Below are 14,166 nucleotides of genomic sequence, written 5' to 3'. Positions count from 1 at the left end.
AAAGTAGTGGATACAGCCCAGCCCGTCCCGGGAAAAGCCCTCCCCATCATTGAGAACATCTAGAAGGAGGCCTTCCACAAGAAACCAACATCCATCATCAATGATCTCCACCCTCCAGACTTTAGGAAGACTAAGCCTGCACTACTCCCTGTTACTATTGATGGTGAGGACGTGGATGTGGTGAGGACCTACAAGTACCTGCGGTGCACCTGGATGACAGACTTGAGTGGAGCACCAACACAGTGGCTATGACCAACACAGGCCAGAGTTGCCTCTACTTTATGAGGAGACTGAGGTCCTTTGGAATATTCAGGCCTCTCCTTCACATGTTCTAGCAGTCTGTCGTTGCCAGTACAATCTTCTGTGTGGTGGTGTGCTGGGGTAATGGCATCAACATGGGTGATGCCAACAGGGTCAATAAACTGATTAGAAAGGCTGGCTCTGTTATAAAAGTCAAACAGACACACTGGAGACTATGGTAGAACAAAGGACCCTACAGAAAAGCCTGGAAATTCTGGACAATGTTTCTCATCCTTTGCATGCCACCTTGACTGAACAGAGGAACACTATTAATAACAAACTAGGACAACTGCACTGCTCCAAAGAGCGCTATGCAAGGTCATTTTTACCCTTGGCCATTAGGCTCTATAATGAGTCAACCCATAGCTAGGGAAGTGATGACCCATTTGTGGTAACTTATTTTTTATTCTTTTTAATTCTGTTCTAATATTTATATCTAGGCACTTGTAATGCTACTGTGACATTATAATTTCCTTTGGGATCAATAAAGTATCTATCTATGCTCTCTTCTCACTGCTGTAATTGGAAAGAAGGTACAAAAACTTTAGTCCCACATCATCAGGTTCAGGAACAGTTATTACCCTTCAACCATCAGACTCCTGAACTAGCATGGATAACTTCACTCACCTCAATGCTCAACACAACCTAAGGACTTACTTCAAGGACTCTACAACTCAAAATTATTTATTATTATTATATATTTGCACTATTTGTCTTTTACGCATTGGTCATTTGTCAATAATTCTTCTGTATCTCTTTGTTCTACTGTGAATGCTCATGAGAAAAGGAATCTCAGGGTAGTATATGGTGACATATACATATCATGATAAACTTTGAAGTTAAAGAAATCAAACGTGGAATTATGACTAAAGTATACAATATTGGATTTTGGAGCTCTTGTTAAGTCACAAAAGTTGGTAATATGTAACCAATGGTCCACTTCTCTTGCCATAGGACACCAGCCACTTCTCTTTTGGACATCAGACATTCAGCAAAGAGTTAAAAGTAACAAGCAGTGAAGAATCCGTGCCTGTTTTTTTCAATTCTAAGGATGCATATTCTGGTACGTACTTGCATCTTATGAGTTCTTAGTTTTTTTATTGTGAATATTTTTGTTGTTCTTCCCAGCTACCGCTAACTATTTCTCTTTTCTCTCTACATGTAAAAGAATCCAACAAAACTGTGTTCATCACTTCAATACCTCAATCAGTACATTTCCCTGACAATCAGGATACTTCAGTGAGAGGAACTTTCAGGGATTATGTAGATGATGTTTGCAAAGAAGATGTGTCTACTGATATGCCAAAAACCAGCCAGATGTGGAACTCAGAAAAAACAAAACTTTGTGATTGTCAGGAAGCAAAGCAGCCATCTCCAATAGCCGACAGGGAGATTTGGAACCCAACTATGGATAGTCAGATGGGTTTGGACATAGGCCAACAACAAGAATGCACAGTATTTGTAAAAAAAGATCCAGTAAATTGCAGCTACAATAATGCTGATAAAAACGTTGAAAGAATGGAACTGAGTGACTTGCCTCAAGAAAAGGAGGAAGAGGAGAAAGAAGAAACCACAGATGTCATCACTGGAAAGTAAGGAAACTAAAACTCAAGCTATCTTATTTACTTATTGGTCTAACATCCTGGCTAAGTTGATACCTGGCATTGCTGGATAATTACTTATCAACATAAAGTTGTATAGCTACCTATTATCATTAAGCAATGCAACACAGCCAAAATGCTAGAGGGATTCAGTAAGTCAGGCATAATCTGTGGAGGGAAATAAACAGTTAACGTTTTGGGCAAAGACCTTTCATCGGGAACATATGTTTTGATGAAGGGTCTTGGCCCAAAACGTCAACTGTTTATTCCTGTCCATAGTTGCCACATGACTTCAAATTTAATTATTATTCAACTAAACATTAATATAGCTGAACGAAACAGTGTTCCTCTGAGGCCAAAGTGCAAAAACATTACCAGCAGTACACAACACACGGTAAATAACACATATGGCTACAATTTCAGAAAAGCATGCAGTCACAAAGAAAAAAATGATGTAGCCCAAGTCCCTGAGAGGCATGACTGCATTGTCCTGTCCGGCTTGTTCTTCAACTGAGCGAACACTAGAGAGCAGCACTGAGCAAAAGCCAGAGTGAGGGACTGAGCAAACTCTGGAGAGCAGCAATGACAGGAGAGGCCAGCCCCCAACCTAGCATAATTCCAACACGCACAGCGGAGGCTCTTGCTCTCTTCCCTCGGTGGTTGTATCCAAGGCGACCCTGCGGATGGGGCCTAGTCCTCGCCACAACCGTCACAATGCAGTTTCCCTGCCATCAGGCTCACCAATAAACCAGTGATCAAGAGTTGCAGTATTCTACATTACCAATGTTAATGTCACAGAGTCTTGTGATCCCAATGAAAACATCCAAGGTAATTACTCGGTTGTTTGTTAGATCGTACACCATCTCAGCACTACTGTATGCAATAATACAGGCAACAACAGAACAGTGATACACAATAAGTCCAGCTCCTTGTTGAGTTCCTCCAGCATTTTGTGTGTATTGCTCAAGATTTCCAGTTTCTACAGAATCTCTTGTGTTTACTATTATGCAATGAGCTGAGTAAATTACAGATTGGGTAACTATATGTATTGGGAGGCATGGGTTATATCACATGCATTATAATCACCAAGTGAGGACATATTCATTTAACATACCATAGAAGAGTGCCAATTAGAAGGAAACTATTTAGCCCACTGGGTTTGCCCCAACTCTCTGCAAGATCAATTTCCCAACATAACTTGAATTTATGGGGTGGTACAGTAGTGTAGTAGTTAGGATAATACAATTAGAGTGCCAGCAACCCGAGTTCAATTCCCACCACTCTAAGGAGTTTGTACATTCTCCACATGACTACGTGGGTTTCCTCCGGGTGCTCCAGTTTCCTCCCACATTCCAAAGGTGTCTGGGTTAGCAAGTTTTTGATCACATGGGTGTAATTGGGCTCATTGGGCCAGAAGGGTCTATTATCATATGGTATTTCTTAAACAAATATTTATCCAATAATTCTCCTCTAAAGGCTTAACTGCATCTATTTCCATTACCCAAGCTGGTTCTGGATTCTAAACCCCAACCACTTATTGCAGAAGAGTTTCTTCTTGTGGTTCTGGTTCTTTTGCCTGTCTCATTTAAAAATAGAAGTACTTATTCCTCAGACAAATGACACAACAATACACTCAGAATCATAACTTTCAGCCAGTGTCTCAAACTCCTCCATCACCTGACTGTTGGTTATGGTCACCATCTCCTCTATTAACATTCCTTGATAGAAACATAGAAAACCTACAGCACAATACAGGTCCTTCTGCCCACAAAGTTGTACCAAACATGTCCCTACCTCAGAAATTACTAGGCTTACCTATTGCACTCTATTTTACTAAGCTCCATAAATCTATCTAAAAGCCTCTTAAAAGGCCCTATCGTATCTGCCTCCAACACCGTTGCTGGAAGCCCATTCCGCACACTCACCACTCTGAGTAAAAAACTTACCCCTGACATCTTCTCTGTACCTACTCCCCAGCACCTTAAACCTGTGACTCTTGTGGCAACCATTTCATCCCTGGGAAAAAGCCTCTGACTATCCACATGATCAATGCCTCTCATCATCTTATAGACTTCTTTCAGGTCACCTCTCATCCTCCATCGCTCCAAGGAGAAAAGGCCAAGTTCACTCAACCTATTCTCATAAGGCATGCTCCCCAATCCAGGCACCATCCTTGTAAATTTCCTCTGCACCTTTTCTATGGCTTCCACATCCTTCCTATAGTGAGGCAACCAGAATTGAGCACAGTACTCCAAGTGGGGTCTGACCAGGGTCCTATATAGCTGCAACATTACCTCTCGGCTCCTAAATTCAATTCCATGATTAACGAAGGCCAATATGTCGTACACCTTCTTAGCCACTTGATCTTCTTGATCCATCAACAAGATGAGGCACAGGCACGTGCAGTTATAAGAGCAAGTTGGAGCAGGTGTTCTGCAGTAAATGACTCATCTCCTGACTTCCCAAAGCCTTTTTAACCATCCAGGAAAAAAAGTTCAATTGATTGGCACCTGTTTCAAATTCAAATTCATCCATCAATGCTCCACAATGACTGCAGTGTGTATGTTCTACCAAATATGTTGCAACAACTCACCAAGGCTTGTATGAAGGTACACCAGTAGGTCTGCAGAGTTTATCACCTAAACCACAAATTAGTGCACCCTATCACAAGTCTCACATCAATGTGACTTGGAAGTATAATGCTATTCCTCCAGGATTATCTGGGCCAGATCTGGAATTCATAACCTAACAGCAATAGTACCGCACAATGAAAATGGCTTAATGTTATCTTATAAAGGATAATTGGGAACAGGAATTCATGTTCTTCTTCTTTCTGGACCCTTAGCTCCCAGTGGAGCATAGGTCATTGATGACCTCCCATCTCCATCGTCCAAAGACGACAGTCTGGTTGGAGTTCATCCATGTTTCTGTAATCCATTGTCTCCATTGTACAGGGGATTGGCCTGTACAGCTTCATCAGAGCCCTGTTGGTCAGCCTTACCTGTTTCCACCTCTCTCAACAGTGATATAGATTTGGACTTTGCGAGGCAAACTTGCAAGTTGGCACTCCAATTCTTATGTCACACAAAAGGAAAGCTCTGTATCTCATCACCATTTGGGGCCCTAAACAGTTCTTCCAGGTGAAGCAGTGCTTCATCCGTGAGAGGCTTGTGGTCAGTTATTGTATCCAGTGCTCCCAGTGCAGCCTCCACTACATTGGTGAGACCCAATTCAAACTGGGGGACCACTTTGTCAAGTACCTTCACTCTGTCCACCACAACAGCCAGGATCTCCCAGTAGCCAATCACTTCAATTCCACTTCCTATTCCCATTCTATCATGACTGCCCACACTACCAGGATGTGGTCAAACACAGGTCGAAGGAAAAGCATTTCATATTTTGTCTGAGTAGTTTCCAGCCTGAGGGCATGAACATCAATTTCTCTATCTTCTGGTAACCACTCCTCTTGTTGTCCCCCACACTTTGATTTTCATCAATCTGGGGCCCTCTCACTCCTTTCCTCCCCCTCCTCTTCCCTTGTAACCTGCCCATCACCTCCCTCTGGTTCTCTGCTTTCTTCTCTTTCTCCCATGGTCCACTGTGGTGGAGCAGACTCGATGGGCTGAATGGCCTAATTCTGTTCCTATATCTTATGGTCTATATGGCGTGCTTTGAGTGACTTGATTTTTAAAGGGTCCATTATTCTTAAACAAGTTGAAATTTAATTATAATGATTTATTTTTGTGCCAATTAAATACTCAGATTATCCTAAGTTGTATTTTAACAAGTATAATATAGCAGCTACTTCCAAGAAGAGCAAAAAGACAGTTACTCACCCTGCTGTGGTCAGGGTGATGCTCTTTCAGCACTCATTGCCAAACAGATTTAGGCTTACTGTTCATCCAAGGTTTAGCCAGTGTGGTGTAGTGATCTGGAACCAAAGAAGTGAGGGTCATGCAGATACCTTGTTCATAATGAGAGAGTTTCAACCTCTGTATTATGTGTTACCACATTTGGGCCAACGCAAGGCTACCATCATATTTATTCTGGATGTTTGGTGAAAGGGAAACTGAAGGATAAAGATTTGTGCTCCATATACATAGGATCCAATCTGCAGATGATAAATAAATAGACTAAAGAAGTGAGAAATAAATATACTGAAGAGATGGTAAGTGAAGGAAGTGACCTAAATCGACCCAATCGATGTTAACAACAAACACAAAAAACTGGAGGAGTTCAGTAGGTCAGGCAGCATCTATGGAGAGGAATAAACAGTCAATGTTTCAGGCCAAGGTGGGAAGGGGAAGAAGCCAGAATAAGAGGTGGTGGGGGTAGGGGGAAGATTACAAGCTGGCAAGTGATAGTGGGTTACTCCAATCGATATTTTGTGGGGCCACTACATCTCAGGGTGTTAAGAGTTCAGAGTTTAATTCTGGCGCCAACTGTAGGGAGTTTGTGCATTCGCCTCAAGACCATGTGGATTTCTTCCAAGTGCTCTGGTTTCCTCCCACGGTCGAAAGACGTACCGGTTAGTGGGTTAATCGCTCATTGTAAATTGTTCTGTGATTAGGCCAGAGTTAAGCAGGTGGGTTGCTGCGCAGTGCGGCACTTTCTGCTGGAAGGGCCTGTTCTGCGCTGTATCTCTTAATGAATACTGTAAATAGTATTCTTGGAAGAAAAGATATTGAGGGATGTGGGGCTGATATTTCGAAGGCTCTGTTGGGTTGAATTCTTTTTTCATTCCCTTATCTTTCAGGCCCTGAATTTTGTGCTGTTTTCACTGAAATTATGGTGGGAGACAGTGAGAATACTCACATAATTACAGGGTTTTATGACTTAACAGAACTGTTACTTTATTTGTTTCAATGTAGAGATGGTGTTCAGAACAAGCAACAAGCTGGAACTCTGCCTGAAACAAATATCACAAAGGAAACAACAGACTTTGAAGCTCTACTAGCTAATGGGAATAAACCGGATCGAGAAGTTGCCATTAAGTTAGCTTACAAGCTCTACAACCTTGACGGGTTTAAGAAGACGGAGGTCGCACCCTACATAGAAAAGAAGTATGTCTTTTGCAGAATAATTTCCACAATTCTGTTTAATCATTTACAGAATTAGTATAAAATAAATGCATTTAAGCAGAAGTGTGTTTAACTGTCAAAACAATGCAATTCAATTATTTTCAGGATCAAAAGGATAAGCAGTGAGAAATCTGTTCATCTAAGTACATTGTTATGTATTCAGTCTATTTCTGCTCTGTTTATGCAAGATTCCTCTCATTAGTGGTGAAATTAATCTCTGCTTTCCAAAACTGATTGTTTCTATCATAAAGATCCTTCTCTGTCAGTAACACTAAAGTACAAACATGTGTATATCCACTGAACTGAAACACACAGGCCAGAAAGCTGGACTCAGCCAGAACACTGTTAGAATTGCTACAGTTCATTTGTAAGTAATTCACTTAAAACTAATCCATTTTTCAGTCTAATTGTCCAACTTCTTGGTGAGCTGATCAGACTAACCCATTCAGTAGATCTTTCTGTATTAGTATGAACCTCAATGAAGAATGATTATTTCATTTGAATAAAGTACAAAAGACACAGATTGCCTTGGAATACAAGATTCAGAATTAGAGTCAGGTTGATTATCACCAGCATATGTCATGAAGTTTGTAAACTTTGTGGCAGCAGTACAATATGATGATAAAAAAAGAGAAAAAAGTGAATTACAGTAGTGTTCATGGGTTCAATGTCCATTCAGAAATCAGCTGGTAGATGGGAAAAAGCTGTTCCTGAATTGTTGAGTGTGTACCTTCTGGCTTCTGTACCTCCTTCCTGATGGTAGCAATGAGACAAGAGAATGTCCTGGGTGGTGGAGGTCCTTAATGATAGATGCCGCCTTTTTGAGGCATCACTCCTTGAAGATGGCCTGGAGACTACTGAGACTAGTGGCCATGTTGGAGCTGACTAATTTTACAATTCTCTGCAGCTTTCTTCGATCCTGTGCTGTAGCACCCCCCCCCCCCACCATACCATACAGTAATGCAGCCAGTTAGAATGCTACCCTCAATACATCTGTAGCAATTTGTGAGTGTTTTTGGTGACATACCAAATCTCCTCAAAGTCCTAATGAAAAATATAGCCACTGTCATGCCTTCCTTATAGCTGCATCAATATGTGCGGCCCAGGTTAGGTCCTCAGAGCTATAGAAACACAGGAACTTAAAATTGCTCACTCTCTCTGCTTCTGATCCCTCTATGAGGATTGGTTTGTATTGCCTTTATGAGGTAGAAGGTAGTATCTAATGAGCTCACAATAGAACTATATCCATAGTGAATGCTGATGTGATATCACATGTGCAGGCATTTCTTTGTACTGGCAGTGTTCAAGCCAGGGCATCAAGGCGGGGAGGGGGGATGACTGGAAGAATTGGATCAGCCCATGATTGAATGGCAGAGCAGACTCGATGGGCCGAATGGCCTACTTCTGCTCCTATATCTATGGTCTCTTATGTTCAATACCCCATCAAATATAGCACCTTAGGAAAGGTGGGGAGAGAAGAAAACAGTGAATGAAGAAAAGAATTGAAGAAAGTCCAAAGGAGAGAAAGATTTCAAAGTCAAAGTAAAATTTATTATCAAAGTATGCCAAGGTAGCGTAGTGGTGAGCACGACCCTATTACAGCTTGGGGCGGTCTGGGGTTCAGAGTTCAATGGTTCAAAGTAATATCAGAGAATGTATATAACATACAACCTGAAATTCCTACTCTTCGCAGACGCCCATGAAGCATGAAAAAGACTCTAACAGTAGAACCCCAAAGCCCCCTCCTCCTCCCACATACAAGCAGCAGCAATGGCATCAACCTTCCTCCTCCTAATTCCTGGAACCACCAGTTAATAAGTTAATTGGTCATTGTAAATCACCCTGTGATTAGGCTAGTTTTAAAAAGGTAGGGTGCTGGGCAATGTGAATCATTGGACCGAAACGGCCTGTTCTGTAACTCTAAGTAAAATTAATAAATATGTCACCATACACTACTTTGAGATTCATTTTCTTGCAGTTATTTACAGGAAAATAAAGAAAATAATAGAATTATCAAAACTATATATAAACAAAGACTGACATTTTTGATAAATTTCTACAGTACCACTTAGTTTAGTATTTTCTGCAAACTTACTATGCCTTATACATTCTCATCCAAATTACAGACAAATAATGAACAAAAAGTATTCCAGCACTGATCCACATGGCGCACCACTAGTCACAGGCCTCTAGGCCGAAAATCAACCTTCCACCATCACCCTCTGCTCATTACTATTGAGATGATTACAAATCTGGTTTGGGAGCTGGATCCCATGCTATCTAACATTCCCATGCAGAACCTTATCAAAGGTCTTGCTGACATCCATATAGTATCCACCAGCCTGCTCTCATCTGTCCTTTCGGTTAACTCTATAGAAAACTAACAAGTTTGTCAAATGTGATCTCTCTCCACTCACAAAACCATCCTGACTATCCAAATGCCTGTAGATTCTGTTGCTCAGAATCCAGTCCAGTAACTTAACCATCACCAATGTCACCCTCACCAGCTTGGAGTCTAGGGAGAGGTTGGGCAGGTTTGGACTTTCTACCTTGGAATGTAGGAAGCAGTGTGGTGACCTTATAGAGGTGTGTAAAATCATAAGGGGTGTAGATTGGTGGGAGGGGGTGAGTACCGGGCTGGACATCCCGCTCACGTAAAGAAAGTGAAGCATCTCCCATAGCCTCTCCTTTCCAGGTGTAGTGATCGCCGCAGGACCACTGTTTGGTTTGCCATGCAGGAGGGCACTCAATATGGCCTCTCCTTCACTACCATACCCATTGCAACACCTTCACATGGTGGCCCTGTTCTTACTGAATTTGCTGTGTCATGGTGTGACTGAATGTCCAGTGGTATAACTGGGCAGGCAGGCTGCACTCATCAGCCTTGGTTGGCAACCATTCGAGGAGAAGGACAACTCTGATTCCAAACCCGGGTAGATGGGACTCATTAGCCCTGCTAGGCAGTCTGTCTATGAGAAGGAAAACTCCGATACTTAACCTAGAGCCTTGTGATCACTGCAGTCATTGCAGCTCACTGTGCCTTTCTGGAAATGTCCCCTGGCATAAAGACTGGAATTGGTCCGCACGCACCAATCCTCACTATAAACCTAGGCAGTGCAGGCAGGAAGTTGCCCCCTACAGTCACCAACAATCATGCTGTCGCTCCTGAAGACTGTTCTTCCCAAGCGAAGAACCAGCCATCATCATCATCAACATCATAGATAGAACGCACACATTTTCTTCCATAGAAAAATAAAACAAAAACTAAGGGGCATAAATTTGAGATGAGAGGGGAAGAATTTAAAAGGGACCTGAGGGGCAACTTCTGAATGCAGAAGGTAGTGAGCTTATGGAATGAGCTGTCATAGAGTGGTCAAAGCAGATATGAATGGGACAAGTTCAGAAGACACCTTCATCAACATGGATGAGTTGGGCTGAAAGGCCCACAATGCTATATAGCTCTAGGACACAAATAGGATTAAAGAATCTTCTGATTAAGTAACCAATCATACAGCTAGTAAGTATCAATTACAGTGGATTCTGGTTAATTGGTCCATTGGTTCATCAGGGCAGCCACTTATTTGAGGTAACTCTTGAACAAAAACTAATCAAGAAAATAGCTGGGATTCTGTTCATTTATTTGGGACACGACGGTGCTTAATCGGGACAGAAGACTGTTGCTGAACAGTTTCTAACTAGTACCAGTCATTAGACACTTCCCCATGCTTATAGTGAGCAGTTTTTAAATAGCAACACTTGCGTGTGTTTGTGTTCAAAAAGCATTTATTTTTGACACTAACAGTTGGTGAGAAATAAGCGGTAAGACAATTCAGAACCATTTTGCTCGGTGCAGTTTCAAGCATTCAGGCTTGGAGATGCAGAAATGGCTGTGCGTGAAAATGAAAGAATTTCACTACTTCAGCAAGTTAGGAACCATGAAGAATTTGAAGTTATCAGCAATCATCTTTAATGTTACAATGAAAATGAAGATTCCGAGGTTGCTTGTATGAAGGCAGTCCGTTATCTGCACTAGGTGTCTTTGCTGATTTTGTTCATTTACAGTCAATCAAAACAACATAGCAGTGTACTCTGGATGAAATCGTCCATCAACAACTATTAGGAACCAATGCATAGATTTACAGTATCATAGTAGAATTGGTAGTGTACCAATTTGTTCTGTATTTCATTTAAATACATTATTTGTTACTCAGTGAAGGGGTAATTTGTCTTTTTTATATCTTTTTAACTAATTCCATGGAACTTTGGCTTATTTGGGAGCCACTTACTTGGGCCAAAATGTTCTGGTCCCAATGCGTCCCAATTTACTGGAAACCACATCTCTATTCCATACTTTTGTATTTATAATGTTACAAAAGGGCTGAACAGTTCAAACAAACATTCAGTTATCTAATTACATTTGTCCTCATGGCCTCAGTTTCACCATCACCTTTTGAAAAAGTAGGATTGTTTCCAATTAAAATATTGAGATCAGAAACAGGGAGTTAATACTACATTATCAATTACAATACAAGTGACCCCTCTTTATGAAACTAATTATCTAAAATAACATAATTCAAGTAAATTTTACATTAAAAGTGGGTACTTACTAATAATTATAGTGATCTGGAGAGAAAGTCTGAAGGTTTAATCTTAACACTAAGATTTTATATTGCTTTGGCAAAAGAACCCAGCAAGACTGGATTTTGTAAAGTAACAGCATTACAATTTTAACTTCCACATGTTTACTGATTGCAGTTTTTGATTGCTGTCCATTTGAAGATTGAGTATGCAGAATTTGATTAGGACTTGGCTCCAAAGGGGAGCAAATCTAATTGGCGTTTTGGCAGCATTGTATTTGGTTCCGCCCCTCATTTTTGTCAGTTACTAATATTAGAAAAAAATTACATGCTAATAAAGAGTTCTCTGATTGCTACAATTACAAGTTTTAATCCCATTTAGGTTTCAGACATCTGAAGTGAGAAGGGAATATGAATGTGTGTAATTATTACTTATTAGGCTAAAATTAGCTCATTTAAATGCATATGAAATAAGCTTAACATTGGTAAAAACATATCTACATAAAACTAACATTGCACTTGTTCAAGTACTAGAGAATTCAGCTGTAAAAGTCATTCCAAGATTTATTAAAAATGAGAAATTATTTGAGTAAGGGTACATTTTGTTTAAAATTTTGTGATTACACTGCCAAGGAAGGAGGAATTGATGTTAAGTTCCATTCTATCAGTCTCTCTTGTGTCTCTAAAACATTAGAATTTTTAAAATAATTCCAGCATGAATTTAGCCAAATCAAGTGTTTTAGTTCCACCAAGATTTTAAAATACCACGTGGGTCTTTGATAGTGAAATTTTACTACATATCTAGCAATGTCTCATAGCAGTTGTAGTTTGGGAAATTTTATATCAGTAAAGACAGATGGTCCTATAAATAATGAGTCAGTTTGTGCACATGTGGGTTAGCATGGTGATCTAGCAATTAGTGCAGTCGTTTTATAGTGTCGGTGATCACTGATGGGGGTTCCATTCACACCACTGTCGGTAAGGAGTTTGTACACCTTTCCTGTGACTGTGTGGGTTTTCTCTGGGTGTTCTGGTTTCCTCCCACATTCTAATGACATACAATTATGGTTAGTAGGTTGTGGGTATGCTATGTTGATGCTGGAAGCATGGTGACACTTGTGGCAGCACAACCCTTGCTGATTTGATTTGACGTAAACAACACATTTTACCATATATTTCAATGTACATGTGACAAATAAAACTAATCTTTTAAAAAAAATCTAGCTAGCATTGCTACCCATACCGGCACTTACTTGAAATGGATGCTGAAGACCTGTCAAGGGTGGCCCTCAGGGCCCCAAATTCTTGGGAATTCCTGGCAATGTGCTCACAAATGTTGCAATGCAGGGCCCCTGCCTTAAGCAGCAAGGTCCTGTGAAGTACAATATCATCAGAAATGGATATCACAGCATAGAAAAGTTGTGACTAGTCATCACATTATAGGAAAGATGTGTTCTGGATTGAGGGCAGAGGAGATTCACCAGGATCTGGCCTGGATTTTGAACTTTGAACAACCAGCCTCAAACTTTCAAGGACTCTTCATCTCATGTTCTCAATATTTAATGCTTATTTATTTATTATTATTATTTCTTTCTTTTTTTGTATTTGCACATCTTGTCTTTTGCACACTGGTTGAACCCATTAGCTGGTGAGGTCCTTCATTGATTCTATTATGGATTTATTGAGTATGCTCGCAAGAAAATAAATCTCAGGGTTGTATATGGTGACATTTATGTACTTCGATTTTTTTTTTGAACCTCGAACTTTGAACTTGGATTGGTGGACTTTAATTATAGAGAAACATCGGATAGGCTAGGCTCATTTCGCTTGGAGTGAAAGAGGCTGACAGGTGATTAAAAGATGCACTGATAGGGTAGGTAATCAAACACTTCCACATGGTAGGGATAATCGTGGCATAGATTTAACTTGAGACGTTGGAAATCTAAAGGGGTGGGTTTCTAGGGAGAGTCATTGATATCTGGAACATGCTACCAGAGGAAGTGGTGGATTCAGATTTAATTACTATTAAATTACTATTAAGAGGCATTTAGAAAGACAGTTAAACAGGCAAGGCATAGAAGAATATGGTAGTAATGTGGGCAATGAGATTAAATGTAAATAGGGAAGAAAGCTGGTATGGATATGGTGGGTCAAACAGCCCATTTTTCTGCTCAATGACTTTATGACTGACAACCTACAGGAGATAATTCCTAATGACAATTTAAACTAAAGGTTATTTAGAAGCCCATTTTTGTCAATAAGTTAGATTCTTAACCGACAGTTGATAGATTCTTCATTAGTCAGGGCGTGAAGGGAATTGGGGAGAAGGCAGGAGGACAGTACTGAGAGGGAAATGGATCAGCCATGATCAAATGGTGGAGCAGACTTAAATGGCCTAATTCTGCTCCCATATTTTATGGTCTTATGGTATTAATATTTTCACGTTTACTTTTCCCATCTGCTCGTTTCATTGTATTGTTAACTTTTAAAAGAAATAACCCAATCCTCAAGAGAAGTAATACATCAGGCAGAATTACATAAATAAATTCACTACAGTTACACACCATCATTCCCAAGGCTGGTGAGCATGTATGTGTTTTAGCTAAA

The 14,166-nt window shown here is 40.4% G+C and overlaps 1 protein-coding gene and 1 long non-coding RNA gene across 3 annotated transcripts in view; one reads left to right on the top strand and one right to left on the bottom strand.

Annotated features, from left to right (window-relative positions):
* The window catches only part of LOC132391344 (uncharacterized), a 126,801-nt gene that overhangs the window by 82,693 nt on the left and 29,942 nt on the right, over positions 1 to 14,166 (bottom strand). For both annotated transcript variants that reach the window (XR_009511178.1, XR_009511177.1), the window contains exon 4: positions 5,738 to 5,832. This is a non-coding gene — a long non-coding RNA (uncharacterized LOC132391344). The remainder of the gene's footprint in view (positions 1 to 5,737; positions 5,833 to 14,166) is intronic.
* LOC132391339 (uncharacterized) overlaps positions 1 to 14,166 on the top strand; it is a 77,252-nt gene that overhangs the window by 33,578 nt on the left and 29,508 nt on the right. The window contains exons 3-5 of the mRNA XM_059964395.1: positions 1,255 to 1,363; positions 1,469 to 1,892; positions 6,773 to 6,964. Of these exons, the coding sequence (XP_059820378.1) occupies positions 1,255 to 1,363; positions 1,469 to 1,892; positions 6,773 to 6,964 (725 nt within the window). The remainder of the gene's footprint in view (positions 1 to 1,254; positions 1,364 to 1,468; positions 1,893 to 6,772; positions 6,965 to 14,166) is intronic.

The sequence above is a fragment of the Hypanus sabinus genome, chromosome 1, assembly GCF_030144855.1.
Source record: "Hypanus sabinus isolate sHypSab1 chromosome 1, sHypSab1.hap1, whole genome shotgun sequence".
Taxonomy (NCBI): Eukaryota; Metazoa; Chordata; class Chondrichthyes; order Myliobatiformes; family Dasyatidae; genus Hypanus; species Hypanus sabinus.
This window is presented reverse-complemented; position numbering and strand designations above follow the sequence as displayed.